This window comes from Narcine bancroftii, chromosome 13, assembly GCF_036971445.1.
Source record: "Narcine bancroftii isolate sNarBan1 chromosome 13, sNarBan1.hap1, whole genome shotgun sequence".
Classification (NCBI taxonomy): Eukaryota; Metazoa; Chordata; class Chondrichthyes; order Torpediniformes; family Narcinidae; genus Narcine; species Narcine bancroftii.
In genome coordinates this window covers 85,120,096-85,134,202 of record NC_091481.1, presented here as the reverse complement: position 1 = coordinate 85,134,202, position 14,107 = coordinate 85,120,096, and the positions used below count along the sequence as shown (strand labels likewise).

At 45.2% G+C, this 14,107-nt stretch overlaps 1 protein-coding gene across 1 annotated transcript in view; it reads right to left on the bottom strand.

Moving 5' to 3' along the window:
* The window catches only part of pld3 (phospholipase D family member 3), a 29,836-nt gene that overhangs the window by 4,551 nt on the left and 11,178 nt on the right, over positions 1–14,107 (bottom strand). Inside the window, exons 7-10 of the mRNA XM_069907683.1 lie at positions 11,475–11,602; positions 9,196–9,396; positions 7,250–7,389; positions 4,554–4,719 (exon numbers count right to left, since the gene is read on the bottom strand). Coding sequence (XP_069763784.1) covers positions 4,554–4,719; positions 7,250–7,389; positions 9,196–9,396; positions 11,475–11,602 — 635 coding nt within the window. The remainder of the gene's footprint in view (positions 1–4,553; positions 4,720–7,249; positions 7,390–9,195; positions 9,397–11,474; positions 11,603–14,107) is intronic.

The window sequence follows — 14,107 nt, the reverse complement described above, 5'->3', positions numbered from 1 at the left end:
TGAAGAAGGCAAAGATATGAAAGAATTTATAAAAGAATGGATCCCAAAAGTCCTGGGAATGCCAGAAATACAGGAAGGAATGGAAATAGAAAGGGCACACAGAACATTAGACACGAAACCACAGTCACAACAAATACCAAGATCCGTTTTAGTAAAATTGCTGAGATACACGACAAGACAAAATATATTGGAGAAGACAATGAATAAGATTAGAGAAGACAAAAAAAACCACTGGAATATAAGGGTCAAAAATTTTTTTTTTTAACCCAGACATAAGTTTTGAGCTCCTAAAGAAGAGGAAGGAGTTTAACGCAGCAAAATCGATCCTATGGAAAAAAGGCTATAAATTTATGTTAAGATATCCAGCGGTGCTTAAAATAGTTATCCTGGGGCAGCAAAACAGACTGTTCTCGGATCCGGAGAAAGCACGATAATTTGCAGAACGCCTGCAAGACAGAAAGAGAGATGAAGAGATGTAGCAAGAACAAAGAACGATGACAAACTACATATAAAGAAGAAAAAATAATGTATAGGTAAGAACTAAAGGAGGGAAAGAAAAGGGAAGTAAGGGAGAAGGGGGAAAAAAGAGGAGGGGGTAATAAAAAGAAAAAGAGAAGAAAAGAGGGGGAGCTTTGATGTAATGTGTCTTTTCTGGAGGGGGTTGGGTGGGAGAGAATAACAGTTACTGCAAAATCAGTTGACACCTGCGAACGGGATAAGTCTGAATGGAGAGGGGAGTTGTGGTTGCCCGGCAAGGGACAAGGGGCGACTCAGAGAGGGGGGGGGGGGGGACGACACTTGGGGTTAAGGGAATTTTAGATGTGGAAATGGTTGAAGTATTTTATGTTTTAAATGTGTTGTCAAAAAAAGAAAACTGAGAAATGGAAATGGGGAAAAGGGGAAAGGTGGTGGTGTGGAAGTGGAAATGAGAGGTAAACAAAGTATGAGATGGCCATGTTGAGTTCAACATATGACTATAAATATTAACGGAATACATAACCAAATCAAAAGGAAGAGGCTGTTAAATTTACTGAAAAAATAAAAAATAGATATAGCATTCGTGCAGGAAACACATCTAACGGAAGTGGAACACAAGATATTAAAGAGAGACTGGGTAGGGCACGTAACGGCAGCATCATATAATTCAAAGGCTAGAGGTGTAGCTATATTAATTAATAAAAATGTACCAATCAAAATAGAGGAGGAAATAATAGATCCAGCAGGGAGGTATGTAATGATAAAGTGTCAGATATATTCAGAACTCTGGAATTTGGTCAATATATATGCACCTAATGAGGAGGATCAAAAGTTTATGCAAGATATTTTTGTGAAGATTGTAGATACGCAGGGGAATATACTGATAGGAGGACTTTAACCTTAATTTGGACTCAAAGATGGATAAAACTGGACAAAAGACTAGCGGAAAGAACAAAGTAGCCAAATTTATGATTAAATCAATGCAGGAAATGCAACATGGATATATGGAGGAGACAACACCCAAAGGAGAAGGAATACTCATATTATTCGAGTAGACATAAAACATACTCAAGGATAGAGTATGTTCCTGTTGTCAGCCCATATCCAAGGGAGAGTTAGGAAAATGGAATCTAAAGCTAGATTGTTATCTGATCATTCACCCCTGTTATTAGCAATGGAACTGGAGGACAACCCACCAAGAACATGTAGATGGAGGTTAAACTCCATGCTACTTAAAAGGCAGGAATTTAGAGAGTTTATTGAATGCCAAATTAAAATGTACTTTGAAATAAACACGGAATCAGTGAAAGACAAATTTATATTATGGGATGCAATGAAAGCCTTCATTAGAGGGCAGATAATAAGTTATGTAACTAAGAGGAAAAAAGGACTACAATAGAACAGCTGGAAAGGGAGATAGTAAGTACAGAAAAGGAAGTAGGAACAAGGGATGATAGAACAAAAAGAAGAGAATTGGCGGACAAAAAAATAAAATACGAAACATTACAAACGTACAAGGTGGAGAAGAACATAATGAAGACAAAGCATAAGTATTATGAGCTAGGAGAAAAAACACACAAAATACTAGCTTGGCAGCTTAAAACAGAACAAGCTAAAAGAACTGTATTGGCATCAAGGAAAAAGGACAAACAAATTACAGGATGGTACTTAGTCAGAGGAAAAGCAGTAAGAGTCCAGACTTTCCTGCAGCCACACAGACCAGTTCAAACCATTGGCAACCTGAGCTCCAGATCCAAATCTCCAACGTGACAAGGAGCAACCCCCCCCTTCAGCTGCCCACATCCTGCATGGGTTCCCAGTGTCAAGTCACCAACAACCTGGCTGCCTCAACCTGGCAAACTCAGAGCCGCTTGCTAGTCCGCCACCGTGGTCACTGCCCCATGAGGTCGTCTTCTCCACTTCTCAAACCTGGGGTGGTGGGGGGTGGACCTCTGCTCTCCCGGAGTCTGCAACCCCTCCTGGCTGCTGCTGGTCACAAGCGCCGCCATCTTGAGCCCAGATCCACGCGGTCATGGGATTTTTAAACCACCGTCAGCCTTTAACAGGCCGTTTAAAGCCAACTGCAGTTGGACTGGCGGTTGGATCCAGCTGGGCGAGCATTGCGTCCCCACTCCCCGTGGGTCCTCACCAGTGGCTCTTTTGCCGTTACACAGCAGCTCAGTGTCATAACACCGGGTTGTCTCAGAGAGTGAGCGCCCTGCTTGATGTAGAATGGGAGAAGGCAAGGTGGTCAGTGCATGAAATGAAGCCACTTTGGCCATTCAGAGCCTCTTACTGGCCAGAAGCAAGGAGCTGCAGGGGGCACAGATACAGAGAGCAAGGATGTATGGAAGAGAGGGGTCTAATGGAATCAATCCACATTCAAAAGAAAAATTTTAAATTCAATCAAGTCCAGAACCAGAGGACAATCCAACAAAGAGAGACCTGCCTTCCCTCAAGAAGCTGCCATTTCCAAAAGATCTATGGGGTCGGTGGGCATATTGCTCCTGCCTTGGGGTGAATCTCGGTGGCGAGGAGAGGGTCACTGAGCTATATCAGGAAAGGGCCCTTTGGCCCAAAAAGGCCTTGCTGATTGAGTCTACCCAAGCCTTGGTTGTGTTTGGCCTATCTTCCCGTCCACGTACCTGTCTATACGCCATGTTTATCTCCGACTCCACCACTTCCTCTGGCAGCTTGTTCCACATCCCCTCTGTGTGAAAATGGGGCCGCCCATGTCCCCTTTACATCCCTTCACTCTCACCTTAAATTTTTTCCCTCTGATTGGGTACAGAGAAACAAGTGGGGGGGGGGGGGGGGGAGGGCGTAGCAGGAATGAAACTGGGGTAGCACAGACTTGTTGACCAAACAGCCTTCTCAATAGGGTGCCAAAATAAACCAAAACTCAAGTATATTAAAAAAAGTAACTGGAAGAAGAAGATCCATTACCGAACATAGAACATTATAGGCCCTTCAGCCCACAATGTTGTTCCTAACCTAACCTTCACACCCATAACCCTCTATTTTTCTTGCATCCATGTTTTTTTAAAAAATGTGGTCATGTAGCACGGTAACAGGCCATTTCAATCCACGAGTCCGTGCCACCAATTACACCCCATTAATCCACACCCCCAGTACATTTTGAACAAGTGGGAGGACATCGGAACCCCCGGGGAAAACCCACGCAGAAACAGGGAGGACGTACAAAGTCCTTACAGACAGGATTCAAGGCCCGGTCCAGTTCCAATCACTTGCGCTGTAAAGGGGTTGCACTAACCGCGATGTGCCCTATATGCCTAGGTCTTTTACATGTCCCTACCGTACCAGCCTCCACCACCACCCCTGGGTAATGCATTCCAGGCACCCACTCCTGTGTGAAAATCTTTCCTTTGATGTCTCCCACAAACTTCCCCCCCCTCATCTTACAATTGATGTCCTCTCATATTTGCTACTGTCACCCGGGAACAAGAAGCTGGCTGTCCACCTCAATCTTGTAGACCTATATTAAGTCACCTCTCGTCCTTCTTTGATCCAAAGAGAAGCCCCAGCTTTGTTAACCTTGCCTCAGAAGATATGTTCTCCACTCTAGGTGAATCTCCTCTGCACCCTCTCCATAGCTTCCACATCCTTCCTGTAAATGAGAACTGAACACAACACTCCAAGTGGGGTCTAACCAGAGTAACATGACTTCACGGCTCTTGACCTCAATCCCCCAACTAACAAAGGTTAGAATACCATAAATTCAACAACCCTACCAGCATGGCAACCTTGAGAAATATTTGGATATTGGCCTCAAAGTCCCTCTGTTTTTTCCCTCTGTTAAGTATCTTGTAATTAACCCTGTTCTCCACCTTCTGGTTTGTCCTTCCAAAAAGCATCACCTCACACTTATCCAGATTGAATGCCATCTGCCACTTTTTCACCCAACTCTACATCCTATTGTAACCTATGACAACCCTCAGCCTTATCCACAACTCCAACCTTCACATCATCTGAAAACATCCTGACCCTTCCCTCTCCTCCGTTCGTCCAGATCTTTCCTGCACAGGACCGCGGTTTCCAGCCACCGGCACACTCACCACTTCCACGTCCAAAGGCTTCCAGTGACTTCTCAGGGCAGCCAAGGAATGAAGAAACGGGAACATGGTGGGGTCTGAGTAATGCCAGCAGCTAACCAGGAGGCGCACCTTCAGCTTCCTCTCGAACGCTGCCCGCCGCAGATGGTCATCGATGGCCGGCCAGTACCTGCAGGGACACCAAAATCAGCAAATAACCTCCACCGACGCAACAGCACTGGCAAAACACGCCGAGTCTCCTTGCTGCCCCCAGACTCACCGGGACTGGCAGGCGCGGCTAAAAAGAGAGAAGGATACTCCATAGGCCCTTCAGCCTCTTTACCACCTGGATGAACAGGTAGAGGGATATGTCGGATGACGAGAAGGTTGGAGATGTCGTGGATAGTGTCGATGGTTACAACAGGATATAGACAAGTTGCAGAGTTGGGCAGAAAAGTGGTAAATGGAGTTCAATCCTGATATGTGTGATGTACTACATTTTGGAAGGTCGAACGTCTAACAAAGGCAGAGTCCGCAGGTAAATGCAAGATTCTTAACAGTGTGGAAGAAGGGTTCTAAATCCAAGGATCTCTCAAGACTGCCATGTGGGTTTTAAATGTAAATTTAGACTTCCAGTACACTAACAGGCCCTTTCAGCCCATGAGCCCATGTCATCCAAATACACCCAATTGACCTACAATCCCCCTAGAATGTTTTTGACATATATGGGGTAGGTGAAAAGTGCTCGTTTAAAATTAGTGGGGGTTAATTACGTTGGTGGCAATGGTTAGCGTAGCATCTAGTGCAACACTGTCACAGAGCCAGTAACCAGGGTTCAAATTTACATTTTTATAAGTTACAGGAATTACCTGATTAAAGTGAATTTCCATAATTAAAACATCTACAATTTTAAAAAAATGACCTGACATTTTGCACTCTCATCTTTTAAACGGTGAACTCTTAATGCAGCTGTATTAGTTAGGCATTGGAAGTATGAGTCTCAGTCAACCGGAAATTCACATATCCAGCATCCGCGATCCCCACTGGTGCTGGACGACGGAGATTCAACTGTACATTGATTCCAGCAGGCACCTCTGTTGGGGGCTATGCAAGGATGTAGCAGGTATGTAATTAGCCATGGTCCAGTACTCCCAACTGTGCGCACATCTTGGTTTACCTCTAAAAGGGCCTCTGCTTTTTTTTTTAATTTAAAGACCTGGTCCTTTGCACCTCACAACTTCTTCAGGTACAGGCTGTAGCTCTTTAATCAGGTGACTTTGGGACCTGGCCATTGCTGGCCACAGAAAATGCCGAAAACAGAAGTTGACCCCTAACGTAAACATCAAAGCTAGAACAAAGCTTAAAACAGGAAATAATTCTGTGGGTTGGTGTAGCAGTCAGCGCAATGCCTTTCCACTGCCAGTGATCGGGACGTTAGTACAAACTCCTGATGGACAGTGCAGGACTCAAATTCCGGTCCCAATCGCAGCAGATTCAACCTTTACAGTGCCAGCGATCGGGACTGGGAATCGAGTCCTGCACTGTCTGCCAGGAGTTTGAACTAACGGCAGCAGATTCAAAGCGTGATGGACCTTGGGAGTCACCAGACCATAGAGCGCCGGGTGAGAGGGGTACAACCCGTGCACCACTGAAATCATACTTGGTGGATGCCTCAACGCGTGGGACGGGAGGCGCCCTGCTCAAGACCAGAAGCTGCACAAAGTGGTGAATGCAGCTCTGAACGTAACAGAAACTTCCCTCCGCTCTGTGGATTCCATCTACATCTCCCACCACCAAGGAACAGCAGCCAGCCCACTGGTGGACCCTCTCATCTCCCTCCTCCTAACTGGGGAGAAGGCTCAAATAGGTGAACCAGCATAACAGGCTGCTGCCCTCTCTTGGTACAAATGGATCCTTTTTTAAAAAATTGTAACTCTACCTCTCTACGTTCTGGTTTATTCTTCTGAATGCACTTCAGAGTTAACTTCAGAATCAGGTTTAATGACATGAAGTTTTTTTGTTTTACGGCAGCCACCAGTTTGAATGAAACTATAAACGTGACCAATAAACCGAGACTTGGATCTTAGAAGTGGGATTCCACCTTTCGGGGCAGGTGAAGAGTTTGGTCCATGGTCCAGACAGTCTTGGTGAGAGGGGAAGGATCAGACAATTCTGTTCGTGTCAGGACAGGAGGAGAAACAAAATAGAACAATCATGTACACAGCTCGCAGTTAGAGACCTGCATGCACACCACACACAGTAAACACTGCATTCAGTCCTGCACACCAGACAGAGAGAGAGAGAGAAAGAGACAGACAGACAGAGACAGAGACAGACAGAGAGAGACAGGCAGAGAGACAGGCAGAGAGACAGGCAGAGAGAGAGGCAGAGAGAGAGGCAGAGAGAGAGGCAGAGAGAGAGGCAGAGAGAGAGGCAGAGAGAGAGGCAGAGAGAGAGGCAGAGAGAGAGGCAGAGAGAGAGGCAGAGAGAGAGGCAGAGAGAGAGGCAGAGAGAGAGGCAGAGAGAGAGGCAGAGAGAGAGGCAGAGAGAGAGGCAGAGAGAGAGGCAGAGAGAGAGGCAGAGAGAGAGGCAGAGAGACAGGCAGAGAGAGAGGCAGAGAGACAGGCAGAGAGACAGGCAGAGAGACAGGCAGAGAGACAGGCAGAGAGACAGGCAGAGAGACAGGCAGAGAGACAGACGGGGATAATTGAGAACTTTACCTTCTGGGAAAAGAAAACATCTTAAGAGGAATGTAATTCATGACGGCCACGTACACAAACTCTTCCGCATCATCAATGATACTGAGGATGGACGAGAGGTCGTTGGTCCGGCCCTCTGGACACAGAGCAGGTGGGGAGCTCTGCAGGGAAGAAAGGTTAAAGAGGTTAAGAGCAACTCGGTGCAAGTCACAGCTGTCACACTGACTGGTGCCGTGAGGAGCAGTAGCATTTTCAGACAGGGCGAGAAGCTCCAAAGGGACCTAGACGTGTTATGAATGGGCAAATCTGTGGCAATACAGTTCAGAGCAGGAGATCAAGGATATGCAAGGTTTTTTTTTAAAAATGGCAAGAAACAGAGTTAGGAGAGGGAAAAGGAATCTGTGCATCATTAGGCAAACAAGATGAAAAGGATCTGGCATAACCAGTGTTCGAGAACAAGGGTTGCTCACATTACTTCTGCCGAAGCTTTTAGAAGATTACGAGATGTCATTAAAATGCATAAAGTCGTGGAATGGCCGTAGACGTCCTCTCATCAGATGCCACGCTTATTGTAGTGGTTTGGGCAACGCTGTTACAGTGCCATCGACCAAGGATTGAATCCGATGCTGTCTGCAAGGAGTTTGTACGTTCTCCCAGTGTCTATGTGGGTTTTCCCCAAGGCCTCCAGTTTCCTCCCACCCTCCAAAGCGTAGGGGATTGTAGGTTAAGTGGGTGGTTCAGGTCTCATGGGTGGAAGGGCCTGTCACCGTGCTACATGTCTAAATTAAAACATTAAAATCTGACAGAGCTCCAGGACAACAATACCCAGAGAACTGGGAGCTGACACCAAGGTGGTCTTCACACAAAGTTTGGGGGGGGGGGCAATCTGTCCATCACCCCAGATCACCCAGACCCCACCGAGCACAGGGATCACATAGCCCCTCAAGCCCGACTCGTGCTTCAAGATGCTCAGAGGGCATCTCCTGGCCCTGTACTCCCTCCAGGCAGCTCACCTCACTAGTCAACATCAAGAGGATAGTGGGCAACAGAGATGGTGGAGCCACAGCCTCCAGGTTCAATCCTGGCCTTGGGTGCCATCTGTCTAGAGTTTGCACACACTGTCTAGGGGGCTCTGCCTCCCCCCTCTCAAGAGAAGCCCAAGGTTTCTGTAGGGTGGAAGGGAAACCACCCCAGAGAAACAGCAGCGCTGCCACAGGTGCAGTGAGGAAAGCGGAGACACAGCACTGCTCCGAAGGGTTCCACCACCCACTTCTAGTGCCAGCGGCTCCATGCAGGCTTTCAACACTTTGGTAAGGGACCCGATCCTGCAATTGAGGAGGTCTGGGCCCAGGACGGCAGCGGACACGAGGAGAAGCAGGCCGGTGCAGTGCACCAGAAACAGGGTGAGCCCCCCCCCCCCACATTGAGGAGAAGCAGAGGAGAGATGACCCTACAATGAACGAGCAGGAGGACTCTTTCTCTTTGGCTCTGAGACAAACCCTGCTCCACTCCAGCTTGTAAACGATGGTAGGGGAGTTGTTGGTAAGGTGTGCACTGCACAAGGATCATGTCTATTGTACATTAGTGTTGTAGATAGCATCTGAGCCATGCCCACGTTAGACAAGGAACAGCGGGTACCATGGTTTAGCCCTTGGTTGCTAGGAGTCTGTACAAACAGTTGCTAGTATCGGTAATCGTATCCAATGTCACTGGGTTGTACTGTGCTTGTATGAGTGTAAACGGTGGTTGGTGTAAGCAGTGTTAAATCTGACGTGACTGATTATACTATGCTGTGTGATTGAGAGTATCAGTGTGTTATCCCAGTTGCAGTCCCCTGATATGTGTTTTAATAAAGATCCTTCCTGTGTCCAGATTCATTGCTTGTTGAATCCACCAAATTAGTTTCCCTTCCCACACAACAGAGATCCGCAGTCTTCCATCGCCCCCTGGAAGGAGCAGGAACTCACCGAGAGGTAGACTCTGGCTGGTGTACTGTTGAACTTCAGTTGCATCGGGGATTCTCTGTTGTAGGCAGTGGAATAGTTGCTGGCCCAAGGGCTGGGGATAGTACCATTCCTCCCACTGATGTTCCAATACTCCTCGAAGATCTTCTTCAGGTCCTCGGCCAGACAGGTGCAGTTGTAGATGATCGCTCCCAGCTCCTTCACCTGTTGAACGAGGGGAATGAATTGAGGGAAAAACTCCCAAGCACATGGATGATTAGCGTTATAGTCAGCGATGAAGACATCCCGTTTGAGGGACATGGCTCTGGAGAGGATGCTGAAGGAAGTGTGATCTTCCTCAGATTGTAATATACTCAACACCGCCCCCCCCCCCTTCCCTCACCCACAACACAACTCAAAGGCCAGTCCAAAAGACTCGTGACGGAGCTGCTCTTTCTTCGCCCAGCTCTGGATTCTCAATGTCCGCTTGGTGGAGCTCGAACCGACTACCTCAGGGCTGGAACTTTGACCGTGCATCAGTCAGGTTGGGGACGGGCAGTGCTACTGCACTGCTTGCTGTGTAACTGTGGGGCCTGGGGGTAGGAAACCAGTGACCCGATGTGCCTGAGGTAGCTGCTGGTGGAGGGGACAAGGGTAGCTTCTGAGAGATCCTTGTGTCCGTTTGTGATCCTGATACAGTTAAAAAAAACCCCAGTACCCTGCAGCTACGGCGACTGCGGATGCCAGTTATGCAAATTTTCCGGTTGCCCGAGTTTCACTCTTACTACGTCCAACTAATACACCTTCATTAAGGATAAACAGTTTAAAAGACAGAGCAAAATGCAAAGTAATTTTGGGGGGAAAAAAATCAGTATTATAGCCCTTCAGTTTAAAGTTCAGTTTAATCAGGTAACTCCCATACTTTCAAAATTTAAATTTGAATCCCAGTTGCTAGTGCCGTAACCACTACTCTCACCATGCCACCATCGTAATTAACCCCCAAGTTTACAGATAAGGCCTTACTGATATACTTAATATTAATAAAGACTCTTACTAGGCAGGGATAGAGAGACGCTTGGGGAGAGTTGCCCCAGTGGCATCAGTCGGTTTTTCAGCCCGGACGCCACCATTTTATTCAAACACAACTTTATTGAAAACTTTATTCAAACAGCTGCTGTGGGCGGGGCATGACCGGGACGCTCCTCTGGCTAAATGTTTGCTCCCATCTTCCCCAAGGGGTTGTGTGTAGCTTCAGAGAACATTTACAATTTTAAATTAATTTCATTAGAATGCATGAAAATTTAAATAAAAGTTTATTTATTTCTTTGGTTTTTTTTTTGCCAGTTGCTTGAATTCTGGATACTGGGGATTTTACTGTACAAGGCTAGTACTGAACAAAGAGATCAGTGCCCGTGCGAATCCCCTTCCTCTCTGTGGGATCAGGGGACAAGACACTGATCCCCTTGTGGAGTCGAGAAACGACAGGAAGGCTTCCAGGAATGCCCTTGCTCCATTTCCATGTCCTCGCTCGATTTCCCACCCACTATCACTAACCCAACCTGGCAGTGCTGGAAGCCCGAGTTCAACCCCCTCCGCCATCGGTCTATGCGGAGTTTGCACGTTCTGCCGGTGACCAGAATGGGTTCCCTCCCGCATCCCGAAGCCGTGGAGGGGGGGGCCTCCTAGGTTAAACAGCTACTAGAAATTGCACAGGTAGAAACTTGGGGGGGGGGGTGGTGGTGGGTAGGGAAAAAACAATGGAAGGAATGTCGGATTAGTGTGGTGGTCAAAGGGTGGTCGACCCATTGGGCTGAAGGGCCAGAGTCCGTGCTGTATCTGATTCCACCTCCTCCTCCTATGTGGGTTCAATCTACTGACAAGAACACCCCACTCTCTCTGTATTCCCACCCCCCCCCCACCCTGCACATCTCCTGAGCTGATGGTTCTCAACCAGTGGGCCACTACGCGGTTCCATATGGGTCTTTAAAAATGTTAAATGAAATTAGATAAAGATGTATTTCTTACAGAGATGCCTTTGACTTGAAAATATTGCTCAGTCATTGCCATTCGTGGGCCATGGCCTGTCAGGCTGGAAGCCAAGTGGGCCTTAGACCGAGAAAGGTTGTGAACCATTGTCCGGAGCAACCTACACAATGCAGATGGACCTGAAGGGTGAGGTCCAACACTAGAAGTCGCCAGCCCAGCGCCTCCAACCAGACCTCTCCGGCCCAACCGATCCAGGTCTTCAACACAGCGGACTAATCCACCTGTAGTTCTCTCCCACATCCCCTCCCCCTCCGTACCTGGGTCAGTGATCTCCAATCCATGTTGGCGCTCCCAATGTACAAGTGTCTGCTGTCAACAATCCAGAACTTGGTGTGTAGGACCCCACTGGTCAGCCTGGGCATGTCCACAATCACCACGTGGGCTCCTGGAGACAAAAAGACACCAGCCTCAACGGGTTGGGTAGAAACATTGGCAGCAAACCATGCAGTACTCAAGACCCTGCTACTCAAACTGAGCATCACATGAAACTCTGCAGAACACTGTGATTGTCGTGGAAATGCACAGAAATATAGGAAGAACTCAGCCGATCTTGCAGCACCCATAGGAGGTAACGATATATGACCAACATCAGAACAAGGAGCCTGAAAGCTGGCCAGGAGTCCAGACTAACTGATGAGAGGAGAGGTGAGAATTGATTTTGGCTCTGTGAAAGGAGGCAGAGAGGAATGGGGGGGGGGGAGGGAAGAAAGAGAGACAGAGAGAAAGCAAATAGGGGAAGAAGATGGGGGTGGGATTTAACAGGAAGCAGAGAAGCTGATGTTAATGCCATCCGGTTGGAGGGTGCCCAGAAGGAAGACGAGGTGTTGCTCCTCCAATTTACGGGTGGTCTCAGTCTGCCGTGCATGAGACCATGGGAAGACCCTTCAGCAAGGCCATGGGATGGGGAAGAAGAGCTCAGGCCCAAAAGGCTTTAACCCAGTGGTTTTCCAACTTTTTCTTTCTTAAGTAACCCTCTGCCATAAGTGCTCTGTGATTAGTAAGGGATGGCTTAAGGTGGGATATGAGTGGAAAGAAAACCAGTTTTAATCGTCCCTAATTGACTCGTTATGTGCACAGTTTCAGAACTCCAAAGGAAATGGGCCGAAGGCCAGAATTGCTGTCAATGGGCAGATTTCAGAATCTTTTAATTTAACAAGGTCTACTAGACAAGGATGCCCATTGTCACCTGCTTTATTTGCTATAGTTATTGAGCCTTTGGCACAATTAATACGTCAAAATGAAAATGTTAAAGGCATGAGAGTTTTGAATGAGGAATATAAGATTAATTTATTTGTAGATGATGTTTTATTATATTTGGTGGATCTGGGTATTTCTTTACAAGCAATTCAAGAATGTTTAGAAATTTATGGTCAATTATCTGGTTACAAAGTAAATTGGGCTAAAAGTGAAATTTTAACAATTTGTAAAAATGATTATTCAATGTATAAAAGTATTACAAATTTGAAGTGGACCACACAAATTAAATATTTAGGAATTAATGTTAATACGGAATTTCAAGATTTATATTCAATTAATTATCTTCCTTTAATAAAAAGGATTAAATTAGATTTGATTAAGTGGAAGGATTTGCCTTTGGGTCTATTAGGGAGGATTAATACTATAAAAATGAATATCTTTCCCCGAATACAATATTTGTTTCAATCAATTCCTTGTTTTTTTAAATAAAAGTTTTTTTAAGGATTTATATCAAGCGATTAGAGACTTTTTATGGAAGGGAAAATTTCTGAGGGTAGCGATGAGAAAGCTGATGTGGGATTTTCAATTTGGAGGTTTAAGATTACCGAATTTTCAGCATTAATATGAAGCAGCTCAGTTTAAATTTCTTAGTGCATTAATGAATATGGATGATCCGCCCAGTTGGGCAAAGATAGAAATGGCGATTATTTCAGAAAAATTTTCTCATGAGTTTTTGTTTCGATGGAATAAAAATTTATTACAAACTTATGATGTCCCAATATTGAAGCATTTATTAAACTTATGGACAAGTAAACTTAATAAATTGGGGCTCAAAAATAAATGGTCTGGACGATTGCCATTATATAACAATCAACTTGTTCCTTTTACAGTCTCCAATATTACTTTGAAACAGTGGGAAAGGAAGGGAATAAAAAATTTATCCGACTGTTTTTCTGAGGGATGTTTTTGTTCTTTTGATGAATTACAAAGGAAATTTGGTATTAGTGGAAACTCTGTATTTGTGTATTATCAATTAAGATCTTTTGTAAAACAGATATGTGGTCGACATATGATTTTATTGCCTGATTCTAATTTTGAGGAATATGTACTTTCAATACCACAAAAGGAATATATATCTGATTTGTATTGTATTTTACAAGAAATTGATAGTAAAAAAGATTGGGATAAGGATAAGTTGAAATGGGAAAAAGATTTAGGTTTTATAATATCTGAAGAAGCTTGGATGGAAATTTGTCAGAATAGTATTCGGAAATTGATTAATGCTAGATTAGCGATGATTAATTACAATTTTATACATCAGTTATATTTAACATCGGAGAAACTAAAAAAGTTTGGTCTTAGTAAGTCGGATTGCTGTTTTCGTTGTGACCAGACGGCTAATACTTTTTTGCATACTGTTTGGTTTTGTGATCGATTGCAACAGTTTTGGAAGGGCATTCAATCTATATTTAATAGTTTATATAATATTTGTCTTGTATTAGATCCTGGTATATTTTTATTAGGGATTATGCAATCATTAATTGATTTGGGCCTACAAGATTATCAGATTTCTTTTATCTATTTAGCTTTAGCTGTGGCTAAGAAATGTATAGCATTTACTTGGAAAGATAGAAATATATTAACTTTAGATAGGTGGTATTTGGACATGAAGTTCTGTTTGACTATGGAAAGG